The 20,194-nt window shown below is 40.5% G+C and overlaps 1 protein-coding gene across 2 annotated transcripts in view; it reads right to left on the reverse strand.

The window, feature by feature from the left end:
* LARGE1 (LARGE xylosyl- and glucuronyltransferase 1) overlaps positions 1-20,194 on the reverse strand; it is a 277,612-nt gene that overhangs the window by 40,273 nt on the left and 217,145 nt on the right. For both annotated transcript variants that reach the window (XM_008636395.2, XM_017737860.1), the window contains 3 exons: positions 13,731-13,843; positions 12,083-12,208; positions 2,953-3,108 (listed from right to left, as the gene is read on the reverse strand). In XM_008636395.2, coding sequence (XP_008634617.1) covers positions 2,953-3,108; positions 12,083-12,208; positions 13,731-13,843 — 395 coding nt within the window. The remainder of the gene's footprint in view (positions 1-2,952; positions 3,109-12,082; positions 12,209-13,730; positions 13,844-20,194) is intronic.

The raw sequence follows: 20,194 nt of genomic DNA on the forward strand, positions 1-20,194 counted from the left end.
AGACTGTGAGGGAGACTCACACCAAGCCACTGCTTCTTCCACAGCAGGGCTCAGTGCATTTAGTGCTCAAGTAATTTTCTCCAATTATAAACAGCAGAGCTGTTCTAACATTTTGTCCACTGGTCCACAGTGCAGAGAAGCACAGGCAGCTGAAGGAGCACCTTTTACACATGTACACTGCCCAACATAAGAAAGCCCCTCTGTGTTTTGGGGATGCCAGTCTCAATTCAGGGAAAGGAGGGAAAATAATAGGAAAAGCAAAGAAAATTCAAACAGCAATTCCTACCTCGTACATACTTGACTTAAGAGAAGTTACTGCCTTTTATGTAACATATATGCTTATGAATCCTAATGGAAACCTATGAATGCATCTTGTGAGACTGAAGGTCCACCTGGGCCAGCATCCTGTCTCCAGCTGTGAGCTGGCTGCCTAGGGGAGTGTAAAAGCAGGGCAAGTGTACAGCAAGGATTTCTCAAAACTCTCACCTAGACCTCAACTCGTGGTTCAAGGACTTTCAGCACCAGAGCTTAAAAGCTCCTGATTGATTTTCTTTCCAAGAAGAGTAATTTTTGAGGCTATGTATAGTTTTAGAAACATTACCTCCTGCTCAAAGCTTCATCATGAGTGAAATGCCTTTGTTTTGAACCTGCTATTTCCACTTCATGCCCTCTAATTCTTGTACTGGGAGGAATGACAGTGGTTTTCTCCTCACCTTAGAAGATGCTCTGCTTCTGAAGATAATCCTGCAATAGATCATGGGAATGTGCTGTATTTAACAGGACACCTGTGACACTGTATGTGCTATAGCAGACAGAGCAAGAGAAACAGCAGTTTTCATGATAACCCTATTCTTAGGGTCTCATAACTTCAGAGCTGAAACTTGCTCGCTATATTCTACAATAAAAGGACATAGTCAAGTTTAGGGGGGAGTTTATATCAAGGGCAACTAATACAAAACCATGTCTTCTCCTAAGTGACTACTCTTAAGTTTTCTGACGTTGGATTTTTTCCTATATCTGACTGTTTCGATAGAAGGCTGTTACTTTTTTTGGTGTCTCTTGGCAAATTAGGAATCACGTATTTTTGTATGTCTAGCTCATTCTTTTTTTCCAAAGTTACATTTCTTTTTCAGACACAAGCCATACCATATACCATATTGCGTTCTACTTGTCTTGAATAAGAAACAGGCTTGAACAGTTAGTCATTTCCAGTGTCTGTCAACCAGATACAAGTTCAGTAAAATGTGCTGTTTTAAACTTTAAGGACTGCCATTTACAGCAAGGACTTGCATTTGCTCTGCACTGCTCCCAAGCAACTTGTCGTCTGAATACATCTGTTTATTACGATTTACAGAGCTCTGGAAAATACAGCAAGCAGTCTGTGACTGCATTCATGCTCTTTGAACCCACACAACATATTGTGAAGCCAGTATAATTTTAACCTGCATTCTCCAAGTGCGATAAAGGTGTGTTTTGTTGTCTTTCTTCTCAGTCACCTTTTCTCCTCCTATTGTACCCTCTACTCTGTCTCTTGTATCTTGATGTCTCCGAGGGTGAGGCTCTTAGTGGTCTTTTATCACATTTAGTTCACTTGATTTTCTAAAAGCCTTTTGCAGAGGATTTTCTTCCTCCATGTGCTTTTGCTCTGGTGGTGCACTTGCCTTCCCTCTCTCTCCTTCTCTCTCTTGTTCTCCCCCACCTCCTTGTCTCTCCCAGTTAAGCCGCATTCCTTTCAGAAGACCATGAGATGGTAAAATAAGTATCTGGGAAGCTTTGCCTTGGGTTAAAATAGATCTACCCAATCTCTGACTGCTGTATTTAAAAAAATGGGAATGGCATCTCCTGTGGTCATTTTATTCACAGACTAAATGGAAACACTACCAGCCTCAATGATGATATTGATTGTCAATTACCTCTTAATTGCTAGTGTGTACATGATACTGGCTTTGCTTAATTGATTTTTATATAGACAACGTTGCATATTTTAGAAATATTCTTTTTCCTGAATAATGTGTTACAGATTCCTTTTTACTTCCTTTCCACATTATGTAGCCAAAATTGGTACTTGGTCTACAAATCTCCAGAGACCGCATTATACACAAGGAGTTCATATGCATCTGTGTATAAACATTTCAGTTAACAGTTTTTCACCTTGGAATTATATGTACTAGTGCACAGGCATACACGTACACATGCATCTGTGGGTAAACATCCTTGATTTCAATCATTTTCAAAGGATTTGCTTAGTCTGAAAGGTTCTGATTGCAAATTTTATGCAGATACACATAAATACTGCTTTGGTTGGTTAAGGGAAATACAGAAAAAAACCTGCAGTCTCACAGCCTATGTGTACCTTGAAGCATTTGCTCATTTTGTAGTTTGCAGTCACAGACCTAAATCCAGCAGTCTTGATACTTTCATTTCTTCTTCATTATTTGTGCATTAGTATCTCCTAGACAAAACTGACATCACTGTATATTGAACAAATACGCAGCAAGAAACGAGACCTCCTGGGAAGTTATAGGTCTGTCATACTGAATCCAAAACACAGCCCTGTACTGGCTACTGAGGAAAAAAATGAACTCTATCCCAGCTGAAACCAGGGCAAGGTTTAAGGGTGAGATTTGCAAAATTGCCTAAAGGAATAAAAGCCCAAATCCTCATTTTCAGCTTGTGATGTTATGTCTGTTGGGGATTTTAAAAGGGCAAAGTAGACAAAAAAAAAAAAAGCAGCAAAACCCAGGGTAAAGATGGGATTAAAACAACGGTTTTACAGGTGAGGAACTGAGGCACAGAGAGATTAAATGATTTGCACAGTGTCACTCTGGGAATCTGAGCATTGCCTTCAGTTCTCCTGAGTTCCACTGCCCCGCACTACCCACACAACCAACTCCAAGTCTTCAGACATCCTGTGCCTTGTATGAACCACCAAGCCTTAGACATCCCACTTACATTTTCACTGTTAACATCTGCCTCACTGGGGCAGCCAAAGAGTTCCCGTCTCAGCAAATTCCCATCGTATTCCAGGAACGTCAGGTAGAGGTTGCGGAAAAACTCCACGTGCTTGTTTTTCACTCGCAGCTTCTTCGGTGAGTTCCAGTGAATCACCTCAGAGGGAAAAAAGAGAAAAGACATCCTGCTGTTAGAACACAGATTTGCTCTATCTGCTCTTTTTATGTGCGTTCAGTGTGCTGCCCTCTCGAAAACAGCAGAAAAACAAACCACAAACTAGCCAGACTTCCTTCTGTCTTTTTATAGGGAAGGCTTTGCTGTGTCTTCCACAAGTAACGGTACACTCTGGAGGTGATGTGCTTGGAAACTCTTCCATGGTATCACCTACACTTTTGGGTGAGGGTGCTACGCTAGGTTGAGAAGCAGCACTCATAAGTGCTTCCACAACTCTAATCGTGGAGCTGATAGTTTATGGACTCTGCTGAAGAAGATGGAAGGATAAGGGACACAGTGATGTAGGTATTAAACATTAATCTCAGATTTCCACATGACTGTTTTTGCTAATGAAATTGATTCACTGTTTCAGGCCAAGCAGTCTCTTTCGTGGTTAGGTATTGAGAAGAAGCAGCTCAAAATTAAATCCTATACCGGTTTAAATAGTTCAAAAAGGACTGAATTTAATCTGACTTCCTTTTTGCCTTTGCTTCATTCAAACAAGACTGATCTCTGTTGCATTAACACAACACAGCAACGCAGTACAACTCCTCACCCTTTGAGTTCCAATTTCTAGCAGATATTTATCCTCTGCTAATGGGAGATGACTCTCACAGTGGCCTAGACTTAAACTGCAATGCTGGCATAAAGGGCTGATCCTCATTTGCATTGATGCAACTTTGCACTGCTGCCAGTGGGAACGGGAATGGGGCCCTAAGGAAAAAACAAGAGGGAGTCAGTAGTGGCTTGCAGGAATGATTTCATTTTACAGAGGCTGTATTTTAGACATAAGAAAAAAATCACCAAATACTTATTATTCAGTTTTATTCCTGTGACTTCTAAAGAGGTTAAAAACAAGAGTCTCCCTTGGGACTGTTTCCAACCTCCAAGTTCTGCAAGTTCTCTGAATCCATTAAGTGAATTGCATGAAGACACTGTGTCACTCACACACAGCACAGAGCTGCAGCACCAGCTGCCGAGCCAGCCCATGGTCAACTTTGCTCTGAACATCACAGCTCTGGGAGGGAACACACAGCTGAAGCACAGCATGCACAACAGGAGCAGCCCAGAGAGGATGAACGCAGTTCCCTTGGTGTCAGCAAGGAACACAGCTCCACAGGAACAGGGAGTTCTCTGAAACCACAGTATTTGTTGCCCAGTGAGCAGACTGGCTGAGGAAAGAGCAGGATGCAGCCTGAATTCTTCCTGGACTAACTTCAACAAACAACACAGTCGCTCCACTGAGTATTTATACTGCCAGAAAAGCTATGGCCCTCTATTCTACATACCCAACACCCATGAAATATCTCCTGATAAGGAAAGCTTTATCCATTCCTGGTATTTCATTGCTAAGCCTACTAGGATGTCAGAAAACCATACATGCAGTTAAAGAAAAACAACTGAAAAAAATTCTTTGTCTGGTAGTAGGAGCACCTTAAATAAAGACTACAATGCATCTACATACTGAATAAATTTGGGAAATTATTTGGACAAAAATACTTGGTGTAGATTATTTGTCCCAGGTAATGCTACATTCTTTGCTGGTTTTACATTTGTCCAGATGTTCAGAAGTGTAGCACAACTGTGCAGTAACATGTTGCTGCATCATGTGGTGAATAAGACCACCACATAAATGAAAAGAGCTTTGGGTAGGTAAGGGCATAAACTTAAGAGAAAAGATTTTCTCCACTGAAAAATGGATCATCAAAATCTCCTTTCTTTGAAAAGAACTTGACGTACTTCATCCATTGTATTTAACTGCAGCAAAAGGCATTAATGCTTGAAAAAAATGTCAGTGATTGAATCCTCCCTCAGGGAAATGGGCACGTGTAACAGAAGCACAGGGCTGAAGGAGCCTAAAGGGCTATTTAACAGTTTTACAGGGTACCAGCATGCAGTTTCACAGGAAGGCATAGAATGGAAACTGTCTGCTGGGAACTTCTACTTATTTAAGAGTGAATCAAAGAAAGCTAAGAAGCCAGCAACTGGGACAAAAAATACTTGTTAAGAAAAACCTTTTGTGAGCTCTCCATACTGCTCCTACACTTCATTTGAGGTTTCCTTTTGGATACTCATGAGCATCCTCATCTTCACAAGCATCCCAGTGCTGCTGAGCACTCAGAGACCTGGGGACCATGAACACAGACATGGCTAATGATGATAACCTCAGAAACTCTTACAGGACAGGCTCCTTGGTACTGCAGGAACTTCCCATCAACACACACGGTGTCACATCACAGCCAGGGGGCATTTGCTGATATCTCTAGCCAGTTGTGTGGGAGATGATTTCAAACCCAGACAGCTGCAGCTGTCAGTGTAGAGGCTCTTTGCTGCCGTGCTTCAGGATCTGTTGTGTGTGTAGAAGCTGGTAAGCGTCAAGGGCTTAGCTGGTGGTTCAGATCTGATCAGATTTGAAATGTGTCAGGATGCTGTATGTACACTGATGTCAGGGGAGCCTGGAGTGAACTGCACAAAGCTGAATGGAGCTGACAACTATCCAAAAAAGCTGATTTTTTAATCAAGAAGGACAGCACATGCTAATGTGTGCTAAAATGATGTGCTAAAGAACATCAAGAAACCATGCAACCATCTGGATGACCGGAGGTAGAAAAACCACAAAACAGGTCTAGCAAAAAAGCAGGCTGCTTTACAATGTAACAGAATTAGATAAATACTATGTGATATATGAAAGCATAAAAAAGAGCAACAAGTTAAAAAAGCAACAAGACTCTTAACCATCAATATGCAACACTACATCCAAAGACCATATTCTTTTTTATGTCAGCCCACAAACTCACATTCAGTTCTGGCTGCCTGGTATGGTCTATTGCACCACCAGCTACAGCAGAATTTGTGCAGGCCAAGACACTCTTGTACAGACTGCCATGGGCATCAGTGAGGTACATGATAAAGACTGCACAGGTAAAGCTATGGCCACCACATTAGAGACTTTATTGTGCACAACAGTAAGTTGATTGGAGAAATAAAAAAGATCAGTTGGCAAGACACTACAGGGAAATCAGAAGGAAAAAAAAAAATCACGTCGTTTGAAGACTCTTATCTCCACATTAAAAACAGAAAGTGAATCTAGAAATTGAAAGTCTCATTACTCCAGCATCCCCGTTCCAAGGCTGAATAGCACCTTAATACTGTGTTTATTTCTTCTTCTAGCTTCTAACCTATTCCAAAGCTCTGCTGGCTTACAGACGAAACTGCAGCTAGAAATATAAAATTCCAGTGCCATTATCTGGGTGGACACCTCAGGAACACTGCTAGCCTTCAGGTCGACCTATGGATCCTTCCCACTCTTGATCACAGCCTCCTGACAACTAAGAAAAAACACACTTCCTTAATATTCATTTAGCAATTAAAGTACTGAAAGATCAGAACTTAAAATTCCACATCTATTTAACATTTGGTTAGTCGTCATTAAGCAATTTGGCACTATCCACATTTCTGTTAATACCATCCTAGTTAAGCAGCAACCATTACCACTCCCTGATTACACACAGCCAGCCTCCTGGAACACTGCCATACACCTGTGGCCTAGAACACACTGCCATACACCTGTGGCCTAGAACTGCACCCACAGTTCCCATTTATTCCCCAGGTTCTGACCCAAGGCACTCAAATGATGACACAGTGGGAGCCTCGTGGACTGGCAGTGGGATCTGAGATGGAAGGGAAGAGAGGATGGTATATACTGGGGGAGTCTAGGAGGGCTGTAAGAACCATTATCTGGATGGAAATACACTGAAAACAAAAATCCTAGCAAACTCCTTACATTACTATCTGCATTCAATCTCTGGGGAGATTAAATATTTCAAACATGATGCTCAAACCACTAAACAATAAGCTTGAATACAACATAGGTACCTTTAACCATTTTTTTTTTCCCCTGAAGCATTTTCTCTCTAAAAAAGAAGCATTTGGCCAAATGTTTCCTTAAACACAGTCTCTTCCATTTTCTTACCCAAAGACACATCTTGATAATTTCTCACTCTGCTTCAGCCCTTCCAGAATCAGAGAGCACAGGATATCCTGAATAATTATATACCTGCTTTCCAGGCTGAAGGGTAAGAAATGAGAATAAATTAAGCTTAAATTTAAGCTTAAAGATGTTTAATTCTGCAAGGCACTGAACAGATATCCTTAATTAAGCCCACGGGCACTTCATAATTTAGGTAAACAAGTGGTATTTTGTAAACAGGAAGCTTTCCTGCTAAAAAACCAGACTCCTTGTTTAGGTAACCAGACACTTCCCACTGAAATCAGTGGGAGTTAAACATTTGGCAAATCTGCACAGTAAAGCCACCTGTATATGTCACTTTAATGCCATCTCAACAGGCTTTTTTTACGAGTTTAAATATGTCCCAAATCACACTGCAAATACACACCACATGTATATCTTATGCCATGATTGGAGATGTCTGGAAACTTTATTTTTAAACTGTTTTATCAGAAATGAATGGCTTAATAAAAGAACCAATTTCCTCAGAAAAGTTCGTATACTTCATAAAAATGTCAACAGGGAGATTTCAATGTGATATTTCTAAACTACATAAGTGGAAGAGACTCAGGTTGGAGTAGCCAGCAACCCTGAGGTCCAGGCAGTGCTTTTTGGATGGGGGCCTCAAGTCCCTGCCCTGCCTGATTTGGTGTTCACGCTCCCAGGGATTACTTTACTCCCCGGTTTACTGCTGTAAGCTGACACACTCTCCCTGCCTTGTACTTCTCAAAGGTCTTTATTTGTCCTCAGAAGGATTCTTCAACTTCTTTTCCTTCAACTCCTATACCAGTGTTTAATGAGAGGCCTCCTGCCTGCAAAAACACCCCTATAAACCCATGGTGTTCCCTGTTTGGCAGGGCAGAAGCACCTTACTGACTCCAATGCTCACTCAAAGGAGGGGTATTGTTTAACCCTCTTGAGGAGCCCTTCCTCCTCTCATTGCAGCTCTTCCTCTAGCTGACATTAAAAGGGGTAAGGCTGCAGAATGCCATAAGGGCTGCAGATCAGAGCTGAAGTGCTTGGACAGCACGGGGCGGCTCAGGGACTGGAACACAAAGAGGTGCAATAGGTCCTGTCTGAGGCAGAGCTGAAATGGTGTATTACAGCTACGGAAAAGAAGCTGTTTAAACTTCTGTAAGCAATTTCACAAAGTCATCCCAGAGTGGAGGACATCCCCAGGGAGGACACAGTGAATCACAGAACACAAGTTCCAAATGAGGAATTTAGGATGCTCATTATTTATCTTTCTGCTGATTTAGTACCAGCTGTATTCAAAACCAGTTTGGAAAGCCATCAATAGGTTGTAAAGCATTTTTTTCTGTTTTGGAGTGTGTGTAAATTCTAATAATTTGATACATTCCCATTGAAGAGTCCAGCATCTGATTTTTGTGATTGTGAATTACCAGATTGTCTGTATGTAAATAGCACCTGTATCCTTGACAACCAGACTTCATGACTGACTCATTCAATGAGGTCATGATTCATTGCCAAAGGTATCAAAATTCATTACCTTCTTTCATAGTACTTTTCCTGCCATTAGGTTTGTGCCAAATCATAGTAACTGAGGTTTCCTTACAGACAGGAACAAACTACTAACCAAGAAGCACGCAAAAGCAGGGGCTAACCCAGGAAAAGCAATGCACAAATGAACCTCAGTTTCAGATCAGTCCCCCACCAAAAAATAAAAAAAATCAGTAAAATGGATAGAGATGCAACTTAATGAGGACTGAAAAGAGAAAAAGGTGCTTACTCTTCAGGCAATATGAAATATTCAACTGCTCCCTAAACCTTGCATAAATGTGAACAAAGCAGCAAAGAAGTGTCTACACACACACACACACATACACACACATCCCTGAACAGCCGCCAGCCCTGGGGGTCTAAGTTTATTTGACACAATGCTGTGTATAAGGGATGACAAATCCTCACTTCCCATGGACTTTGAGGCCAGATGGAATTAAATCAGCACCTTTTCGGTCTGACAGGAGGAATGCACTCTGATTTGGCTGAGGACTATTTGACTGGGTCAGCTTTACCTTTGAATTTAAATCTCTCCATTCACTTCCTTCTGTCCTATGCTATCCTTCTTTATCCCCCAGTACAAACTTCAAAATCTTTCTTTCTTTCTTACCCTGGAGGTTTGTTTTACCTTGTTTCTCATTCCAGTCTTACCATGAAATACAGAATGTGCCAAATCTGTTGTGTTTTACCATTTATATTAAATGCCATGGAACTGACTAACTCTGGTGATTTTAAGAGAGGAATTTTTAACTTGGATTAATGACATTTGTTAATTTTTTGTGAGACTCATATACCAAACCAGCTGGTTTCTTTACAGAACTAGAATTTTGATAATTTTCATAACGCAAATTCACAACTTTAATTGGTCTATGCCTTTATTTTTTTTTTTTTTTAATTGTATGACGAAGTTTAAACAGTGCTGCCTGAGGGCCAGTCCTTTAACTGCTCAAAATGGGAAAAGCTTTATTGAAACCGTGGGGTTTTATGTGCATGAGGTAAGACTCTGGCCTCTCTTTCAAGGCAAAGAATTTCAGCCTGATTTAGTATGCAGGGGGTAATTTTAGTAGCATGGATAAGTCCAGCTTAGCTGAAGAAATTGCTTATGTGTCTGCGCCCCTTGTTGAGTTAAAATACCTCAGACCCGAAAATCAGTGGAGAATATTACACATCTTAGACTTCACTGCCTGTGCTGTAATAGAACTGATGGTGTGACATGTAAACAGCAATAAACAACCAAGCCTGAATTCTAGTTGTAAAGGTAAATTTCTTAATTGAAAAGAAAGGATTTATTTTTAACATACTTCTATCAAATGCTTATTTGTAGGTGTTATATGTGAGTTAGATGTCCCACATCTGAAGCAGATTAGTTAATACAGTCACTGGAGTCGGAAGATCAGGTGTCTACTCTGAGGTGAGCTCCACCAGCCTCAAAAGGATGACACTTTGGCTGTCTAAATCCAGATGTACAGCACACTGAAAGCACCTTACAGTTATCCTGCCTGCCCACCAGCTGCCTTGCCAAAAGGGTATCTTCTCCTGTAGGTCTGTGTTTTATCTGCCAGTCCTATAATGGAGATAACAGAGAGCCCCTATGGAGACTCAAACGTGTTCAGGAAACGGAACCAAGCCCTTGATCCTTGTTATCAGCTTCAGTATCTTTGCCTCATGTAAATGGCTGTGTCTTTACCTTGTGCTGCGTCCAATCTGACTGTCTCAATTATATAAATTAATCTCAGCCTTTAATTTACAGCAAAATACCGTGATATGTCACAGGTGGGAGGTATATTTTTCTGAAGTTCATCTTTTAGGAAACATTTTCTCTGTTCTATATATTTCCTTTTGTTTCAGGCCCTGCAATTGCTGTCATACATGATTCCCAACATGAATGCAATGCTAAAATCTCTACTGGCACTTTGTTACAAGTCATAAAACTATGATGCTTTTAAAGTGCCTGTGTTGATCCTTCCCTACAAACAGATACCATAAACCATTTAGTGATTAGTGAACTGACAGAATAGTGATTTAACTTTAAAAGCTGTCTTCTATGGATCACACCTGAATAGTCAGTTGTGAATACTTTATATAAGAAATTCAAGCAATGTTGACCAGTTTTGACAGGTCAGTTAACCCATGTAGAAGAACTTCGGTCTCTTGGAAGCACAGCATTTGTAATCAGTGTGTTGAGAGTGATTGATTTTCTATATTCATCCAGTATCTGGTGTTCATACCGAACACTCCTGCTGTTACTCTACAAATTGCTACAAGGGAAAGCTTGGTTAGATTTAGGATGTATGTTGTACAAAGAGGGTGGCCAAACTCTGGAACATGGGGCCAGGGAGCATGTGGAATCTCAGTGTTTGGAGATTTGACACTCATCTGCACAAGGCACTGAGCAACCGGGTCTGTGTTGGTCCTGCATTAAGTGGGGTTTGGATGATCTCCAGAGGGCCCTTGCAACCTCTTCCACAGTTTTGTGTCTTTCTCTTTTTTTTGAAAACACCATTTACATTCTCAAAACATAAATCCAAATATACAAACCTTAACCGAGTTTTAAAATCAATCACCAAAAACTACCTAATATTTACTACGTTCTGATGGAATCTACTGCTGCACAGTCCTATTCCACACCCGGACAAAGCTCAATCAAGCCTCAGTTCTGAACTCTCTGCATGCTACATTTGAGTCTTTGAGTCCGGTCTTTCAAAATGGCCACAGCACAAATGATGTTCATTTACCCATATCTGTTAAAATTTATCCTGCTTTTATATTCTACTTGTTAATAGTGAAAAATGTGCTATTAAACTGACACTATAGGTTCATTTCATTAACAGGTTTTTACTCAGCTTTTTTTTTTGGGACAAATCCTGGAAAAATGAGTGGCAACATGATTGGGTTAAGTGTATGCAAAGGCTAAATATGAAGTGAGCAAGATCTTTACATTTCTGCTAATGCTTTTCTAGCTAGGGTCTGCCCAATCCTCTCTGTGAATTTCACTGTATTAAATTATGTTCAGTAAAGAGTTTCAAACTTGTCCAGTACAAAAAGGACAGGTTTTGTATTCTTTGTCTAGGAAGAGCTAAGACCTGGGACAGCAATAAAAACTCAGCAGTAAGCTGCACTGGCACAGGTGGCAGGTACAGAATGTAAGAGGCAAAGCACTTCTTTAACACCTTGCCAAACCCCAAAGCAGCATCTATATTTGAATTTTCTAGTAGTAGTCAAAATGCACAAAGCCAAAGTCACATTTTCTTCCCCTGTCTGGGTGTCCTTATAAACTATATGTGTTAGTTTCCCCCCCACTTAAGGAAGTTTATCTTTCTCTGACAGTGGAGTCCTGCACTCTCTGTCCCAAAGGACACTACTCATCCAGCCTCCTGTGCAACATACCTTCAGGTCAGACACATCTCTGTAGCACTGCTCGGAACGGGTGTGATCAGAAAGCTGCACATTCCAGAAACATGGGAGCTGGTAGACAAGGAAGGGATTTTGTTTGATGACTGCATTGAAGATATCCTAGCAGAAAAAAACCAGAGAAACATTTGGGTATGTTGTTTCTACCATGTGTGAGGTGATCTCAACTCCTTCCCCAGATGACTGTCCCTCTCCCCCTCACAGGCAGAAATTCCAATGGCGATGGCAAGACGAAGTCTGTAAACCTTTCTCCATAATTCTGTTTCTGTGGAGGGTGCTATTAATCTAAGGGGTGATATATAGATCTGGGTAAGAGGAACAAGCTCTCCTGACACACAGAGCTAAGGGACTCCAGCAAAGTTCTCAAACATTTATCTTGTACTGCTGGCATGAGGTGTGGTTCCTCTTCTAGTCACCAGGAAGAGTAGCAGGCAGGAAACAACACAGTGCCTGCTGGTACTAAGTACTGCACCACTTTTTAATAAAGGGGAGGAAAGTGATCCTGGCAGCTACACTGCTTCAAGGCGAATTACTTGGTGTGATTTTAGCTAGCATTTTATTTTTGCAACAAGTACTCCAGGTACTTTATGGAAAAGGCATGTAGGACAGACCTGCAGAGCAGCCTACACCATGAGGGACAGAAAGTGTTCTGCCCCTAAGCAGCCATTCTGCTGGAGAAGTAAGTAACAAGGACAATCTGAGGGTAAGGTATTAGGGGAAGACACAAGCAGCCTTTCTCTGCTTTGCAGAATTCTTTCCCATCCAGGTATTAGACAGCAACTCAGGATGTGACTGAAAACACAGTGAAGCTGCAGGAATCATCTTAATGAACCCCAGGAGCTTTTGGATCACCCTGCAAAGACACCATACGAAGTGCACATCTCCATGTGCACAGTAAGGAGGAGCGTGCTTCCTTTGTGGTGAGTGGTCATCAGGCAGATGTAGCTCAGAAGGACAACAAATGTCTGAATATGATGCTGTATTGAGTTAACATGCTCAAGTTGTTGAGGACGAATTATTGCTTCAGGTCTAGTATTACATTAACAGGGTTTCTGGGCTTAAACTGAGAGCTGGCAAGAAGCACAAATTGAAAAACTGTATTTCTGTGTTTAGGCACACTATTTCATCTCTTGGCCTCAGTTTCCTAACTGTGGCAGGGAGACAGCAGCACTTTTGTCTTAACAGGGCTGTTGTGGCAAGAAGTACATTAAAAGACAACTGGGACTCATCTGCCAGAAACAGTAAAGAAATGTCAGGAGACTCTTAAAACTAAAGTCTGATTAGACAATAACCAGTGGGAAAAGACACAGTATATTTGGACTTCTAGTGTCTGGAGAGTTCTGTGTTAAAGAAGTGAGGACAGAAAATGAAAGTGTGAAAACCCCGTTTGTCTCTCTTATGAATCATCTGACCAGAGGAGGTAAAAATGTCAGTGTAGTAAGAGAAACCTTGTGACTAAATCTTCATTCTCTTCCACATTTTCCCCAGGACAATTCAACAAATGGTGACTACAAGCACAACAGCTTTCCCCTGCCTTTTCCCACATCTCATTCCCTTTCCCTTTCTTTCTTTCCTCAATCCATGGCTTAGTGGCTGTCCCACAGCCCTGCAGTGTCCTACTCACCTGGTCAGCCAGTGAAGTGGACAGCATGCTCATTAGCTCTCGCTCCGCCGTGAGTCTCCACATCTGCTCCCACTTCATCTTCCGCAACTTATCGAGCAGCAGCAAGATCACCCCTGAAGGGAAAGATGGGGCAGAGAACAAGAGAACCATGATGTCACATGTCAGCCAAAGGGCCATCCTGCTCATGTGCTGATTCAGCAGCTAAAACAGGACATCAAGTTACCTGACACATCTGATTGCAATCCTTGAAACTTTTCCAAGGAACAGATTATCAATGCTGGTTACAACCTAGACTCCGAGAGGGCCTGCCATTCAGGCACCAAGTGTTCACAGAACAGGATCCTCAAATCGGAAACTTTAAGTTGGAAAAAACGTACCTCAACATGCATTGTTATTTCTGTTGCTTTTTGTGTGGCCAAAATTCCTGGTGTACAAGAAAGGAAAACAGCAGAAGCAATGAAGCCGGATTGAAACATCAGCAAAACCTTTCCTACAGTGTCTTAGAAAAATCTGCTTGAAAAATGAATTTGGAAAGACTTAGATAAGAGCGCTGTCATGGGGAATGAATGCAGACTGCAGGACCACAAAGGAGGAGTACCAATAAACAGCAGCCTTGCAGGCTGACAGAAACTACCTAGTAAGAGCAATGATGGGTTCTGTGTTGTTTCACATCTTCATTAGTGGAAGGGGGAAGTAAACAGAACAGTAATGACATCTGCAAATGACATTTAACAAGAGGTTTTACAAAAAAAAAATCATGGCAACTGTAGAGAACCATAGCAGCTACACAGAAGAATATGAAACGACAAAAAGCAGGCACTGAGAAAAGCTGCCTCAGGGAGTCCAAGTTGATAAAACGAGAAGTAATGAGAAAAAGAAAGGAAATGTAGTCCGAATGCTTAAGAAAAATTCTCCTAAAACCGCTGCGGTGAAATAAACTAAAAATGGCAGATAAAAGACTTTATTTCATGAGTATTTCCAAATCAGACTACACCAGGATTAGAAAATGTACCTGAACAATGCTGAACTGATTGGGAGAGGACAAAGGTGGTTCCAGTTCCTTCCCATATTTAGTTTCTATGACATGGCAAGTTTCTTTCTAGTAAAACCTGGCACTGCTATGAATAAAAAGAAAACCTCTCCTGGCAGTGAATTTTGTGGCCTATTTTAGTTGTGTTTTCCATTTCAGTCCATCTGGTTCCCAAGGATGCTGGAACCTTTACTGGAGGGATCCCCTTTCATCTTCAGTCAACCTTTCTGCTTCCAGCTGTTGGACTGGAAAGGGATGCCTTGTCACAACGTGCTACAGTTTATTTATGCCAGTGTGTTTGCCTTCTCTCCAGCACAGGGGAAGCCTATTTGGAGCACGTAGTGTGCGTGCACTAGATTCTAAGAGAGACATTATGCATTGTCTGAAATTCTGCACCAGTGTGAAGCAGGTTCCTTGTGCTGCAGCGATAAACTGGGTGGGAGATCTCCTCTCTGGCAAAGGATTTTTTCCAGCTGGCAAGAACTGCCAGCTTTGCAGTAAAATGCAACTGAGAAGGTTCTTTATTAAGAAAAATAAAGAATAATGGTAAAATTCAGTTAACTGTAATAGAATAGTTTTTATAGTTTATAGACAACAAAACAATTTTTCTTAATTCCTCTATGCTTCCAGTCTGAGGAGGAAAAGGGGAAATGTTTTAATATGTGCAGTATTCCCTGATTTTTTTTTGACTTCCACTCTTATGCTAGCAGCAGATTATGGCGCTGCAGCTAACAAGATTATGCTGTCCTGAGGGGCTATCATGGTAGCAGCTGAGGAAAAGAGGCAGATGGAGTGGAAAAACTGGAATATATGTGAGAAAGGATGTATTAAATTATAATGCAATCATGGCTATTGAAAATATTCACAAGGTTTTAATGTTTCAGCGTCACAACTAATTTCAACATGATTTCTATTTTAATTCACCTACAGGCTTGAGTTTAACACCTTTGTACAGTTTCTATTTGGGCTTCTAATTTACTGCTGCCATAAAAATAACTACTAGAGAATATTTATAGCAAGTTTAAATATTTACTCATTAGTATTAGTGGGAATAAGATATTTCTACTAAGAGGAGAATTTAATACTATTCCCCTAGTTAGTGTTATTAAGTCCAAAAGCAAAGCAAAAGCATGTGTTTTGGGAACTTTTAAATAGTTCATGCAGAGGAAAAATTACTCTTTTTCAGAACAGTGAACTTCAGGTTCTCGTCTATATTGTTGTGTTGCCAAAAGCAAACACAACTAACTCCAATCTGCACAATTAGTTTGCAGGCAAAGTGTCTGAAATAAGGAAAGGAAAATATTTGCCTCAGGATCCACTTCCCTCTGAGTCAAATTGACTGAAATCTCAGACTAAATTCAAGATGACATACAGCTGAACATAAGGGGAAAAGGGACTCACTCTCATCTGCTGTACTGGGGGAAGAGGAGACTGGAGGAAAAACAAGAAATCAAAGGAATATTTTATTAACATCTGGCCCCAGGCAGTGGGACTTCTGATCTTTCGAGAAGTGCAGCATCCTCCTGCCCTAACCTACCTGAGAAAAACAAAAGAAAAGCTTGGCAGCAAACAAACAGAAAGAAAAAAGTGGCAACCCAAACATCTCATGAGTATTAAACAAATTATGATCAGCCACAGAACACCCTATTTCCCTTGTCCTGAGGAAATAGTTCAGGCATATCCAGAGATGTAAATATCTCAAATATCTCAAAGAGAAAGAATGCTTTATTACTAAGTATGTGGAACACATCCCAGTCTAGTTATTACTTGAATGGCATTTTTCTCCCGCTGCTTGATGAGATTTTGCTTGAACTACCAAAATTTGACAGATTCTGAATTGTTCAAACAGACAAACAAACAAGAAAGCAAACAAACAAACAAAGCAGTTTCTCAAAAATGTCACTTAAGGACACACATGAAAAACCCAGCTCCAAAAGCAAAAGGGAAAAAAAAAACTCCCCCAGGACCCCAAAAAAGTAATTTGGTGAATAAATTGGATAAAACATGGCAATAAATCTGAATTAACATATCGGTATTAAAATATTTCAGTTGGGAAACACTGTAAATTTTTTTTGGTACATTTTAAAACTCAACTAACTGTAAAATAATTTTCATCTCAAAACTGATACAAATTAAAAATCCTATTGAAAATTATTACAAGATCTGAAAAGGAAAATAAATGTTTCTTTCTGGGTCTAATCAAACTTTGGGAGTCACTTGAGTTTTTTGTCCTTTTCCAATTCTTGGATTCAATGTAAAACAACTTTTTTGTTCTTCCAATGCTTTCACTAAGCAACAGTTTCCATAGATGCTTCTAGGCATGCCAACAAATTAATCTGTTTCTGTTTGGTGTGGGGGGTTTTTTTTGGTTAATCTGCTCCAGAACAAAATATTTTATTTCATTTTTCTGAATAGTAAATTGGAAGTCTGCAGAAAGACCAGCAATTTCCCTTGGAATGCTACTGAGCATCTCCACCTTTTGCTTCAGGAACAAAGACTATGGCTTTTCCTGAAATTCAGAGAGGAACATATAGCAGAGCTGAAAGTAATAAACCAGTACTTATGACAGAACAGAATTACCTGGAGAAGTTATAGTGAAACTGGGCAAGCTTTCAAACTCAACCAATTAATTACAATGGGCCTTTTAAGGTGCCTGAAAAAACAGTGCTGTGGGGGAAGAAAATGTAATTCCTAAGAAATCATTTTCTGTATGATCTTGCCTGTTCCTTTTGGGTGGAACAGGATGCTTTTGTGAGCCTTTGAGGCAATGCCATTTTTTGTGAGTAGCACCTCAGAGCCTCTCCTTGTCAGATTTTTAAAAATTCTTCTTGAAATTAAGCCTGCAACAGTGAACCATCTAGACAAACAGGAAGCAGATATCATTATAATATCCAAAACAGACACGTAAGACATGCTTCAAAATATATCATAAAGCAATAGTGAGTTTTAAAAAAATGAGTGGGATTTTGCAGTAGCTAAGCAGCACACCAAAGAGCATACACCAAGCCACTGAAATGCTGTAAGAAATAATGTTAAACAGGCCTGGCATTATGGAGATTTGCTGTAATAAATATCTGACACAGAAATTTAGGGCAGTAAGCTAACACGTTTCATGAAACACATTTGGCACATGAAACAGATTTGGCACCAAACATTTGAATTCAGTTTTAGGTGCAACGGAAGGGACTTGCAGCTCTGCTGTCCCAGGAGAAGCTCCATGCTAGTGCTGACTGCTTAGTACTCTAGCAAATACTTATGCAACCTCTTTTAATTCTGTTTTATTGTATCTGAAATCAATGGAAGCGACCCCAGTGTGTAATGCCAGGACTGTGACTGTGCCTTTCCTGCATCAGGGCTCCAGTGACCAGTATTGTTAAGGACTGCATTTGGATTCCACTGAGCCACAGCTCCACATCACTGACTGTGGCCTCTGTTTTCCACCCAGAGTATCAAGAGAAAACAGAAAAACACAAGCATATGGCAGTTAAGGATTAAAAAATTAAATAAAAGCTATAATTCCAAAACAAGCCACTGCACATATTATAAAATCTTCATTTTAAGTCTCTGTGTGGATGAAATTCACTGCATTTATTTCACTTGGTTTACAGACTATAAATGAGACTCAAACTCATAATTTGACCAGCCATATCATTAATGCAATAAAGCCATATATGCCTATAGCTTTTAACATGGTATGACCAGAGGACTGTCATTCTAGCATCTGGAGCATCCTGATACATTATTTAACCATGAACTTATATGCACCAGCCTTTTTTTTCTCAAACAAGCTCTTCACAATCTAAAAACCCAAATGAATAAAACCTTGCAGGGATGCACAATGTGGTCATTGAGAATAAATGATGATTCCACATTTGAACTTTTCTCTAAGAAAACTGAGCAGGGCTGAGAAGCTGTTTTGAAACAAAGTGTGTGTCCCTCCAGGCACGGTGACAGAATGCAATAGCCTTTGTTTTCTCTGCACATGTATTAAAAGTGAAGCTGTCATAGAGTGCATTTTGAAATGTTGTGCAGTCACTCTGTTGGGAGTCTGGTTCCTCCTGAAGCATTATAAACATTTGGTTTACACTTCCTGATGACCATTTAATGAAATATAAGACTTTTACTTTCTTTATTCTCCTCTTCCCAAGTATGCTATTTTTCCTTAGGCAGAATTAAGATGAATGTTTTACTCAAGCACAGTTCTAACTTCTTATTATAGAGTTGCTGACTGTAGCTCAGAATGTCCCAGTTTTCTGTTTCTTTACTGCTTAGATGCTGGTTTTCCTGAGCAATTTGGAAGAAGACACACGTGCTTTCTATCTTCTCGTTAATGACTTCCACTTCTGGGGGAATTTCTCCAACTTTCTGAAAGCCCCAAAGCTGCTACAGAAGAATTTCCTTGATTCCAGAGTCTGTAAGGTCTGAAGGAGAGCAATCATGAGCTGTAAGACTTTTAGCAGGTCTGTGGAGAAAAACCTCTGCTACTTTAGAGACCATCCTGCTAAGTAATGCTCTCTCCTCTTATCTCCCAGAGTGTTTCGAAGAGAGCTAACAATTCCACAAGGCCTTTCAGAGGTCAGCACAGAAAAACCATCTCTAGACCTGAAGAACTTGGCCTTCTATCACACAGACCCCAAGCAATATGAAGTCCCAAGCAGTACAAATTCACACACTTAACAGCCCAAATTGCTGAAAAGGTTTGCCTAACATGGAAAACAACATGGCTGGGAAAAAGACAAATATTAGGAAAAAAAAAAGGGAAACAAGGGGTTATTCCCAGCTGCTGTACTTGCTCTGGGCATCAAGGAAGACATTAAGGATAGCAACTTTTCTCAGAACCCTGTGTTTCCTAAACCCTGTGCAAAGAGTTGTAGGAGACAAAACCATCTGTGAAGCTCCTTACATGGCTTTCAAAAAGCTCCTGTTTTCTTATAGCCTTTGCACTCTGTGACCCGTGTGAGTATATAGCGTAGAGAGACTACTTTTTACAGACAAAATGGAAATATTCCAGGGACTTCTCATTTGGAAATGGCTTCTAAGAAGGGAAAAAACCCTGTAAGAGGCACATCATTAAAATCTCTTGAAATTCAACAGACTGGGAAAGCTTTTGCTGAGAAGTTTTAAACCTCAGATAACACATTCTAACTTCAGACCTGCAAAGGGAGGGAGGAGGGAGGTTTCAGCCTTTACATGCCATAGCACAATGGCACTGACCACATGAAGCAGAGATCTGTCTCAAAGACATCTCACACCACTACCATGCACAAGGATCACCCAACACTACTCCATGTGCATCTCTGTACACGTCTGAAAGGAATCATGAAGGTGCCAAAAGTGGACACTAGCTAAAAGATGGCCAGGTAACCATCTTTTCATAAAGCATTTTGAAATGTGAGATTTAAAAAGAAAAGTAATTTTGGGGGGTGGGGAGGGG

This window comes from Corvus brachyrhynchos, unplaced genomic scaffold, assembly GCF_000691975.1.
Source record: "Corvus brachyrhynchos isolate BGI_N302 unplaced genomic scaffold, ASM69197v1 scaffold56, whole genome shotgun sequence".
Taxonomy (NCBI): Eukaryota; Metazoa; Chordata; class Aves; order Passeriformes; family Corvidae; genus Corvus; species Corvus brachyrhynchos.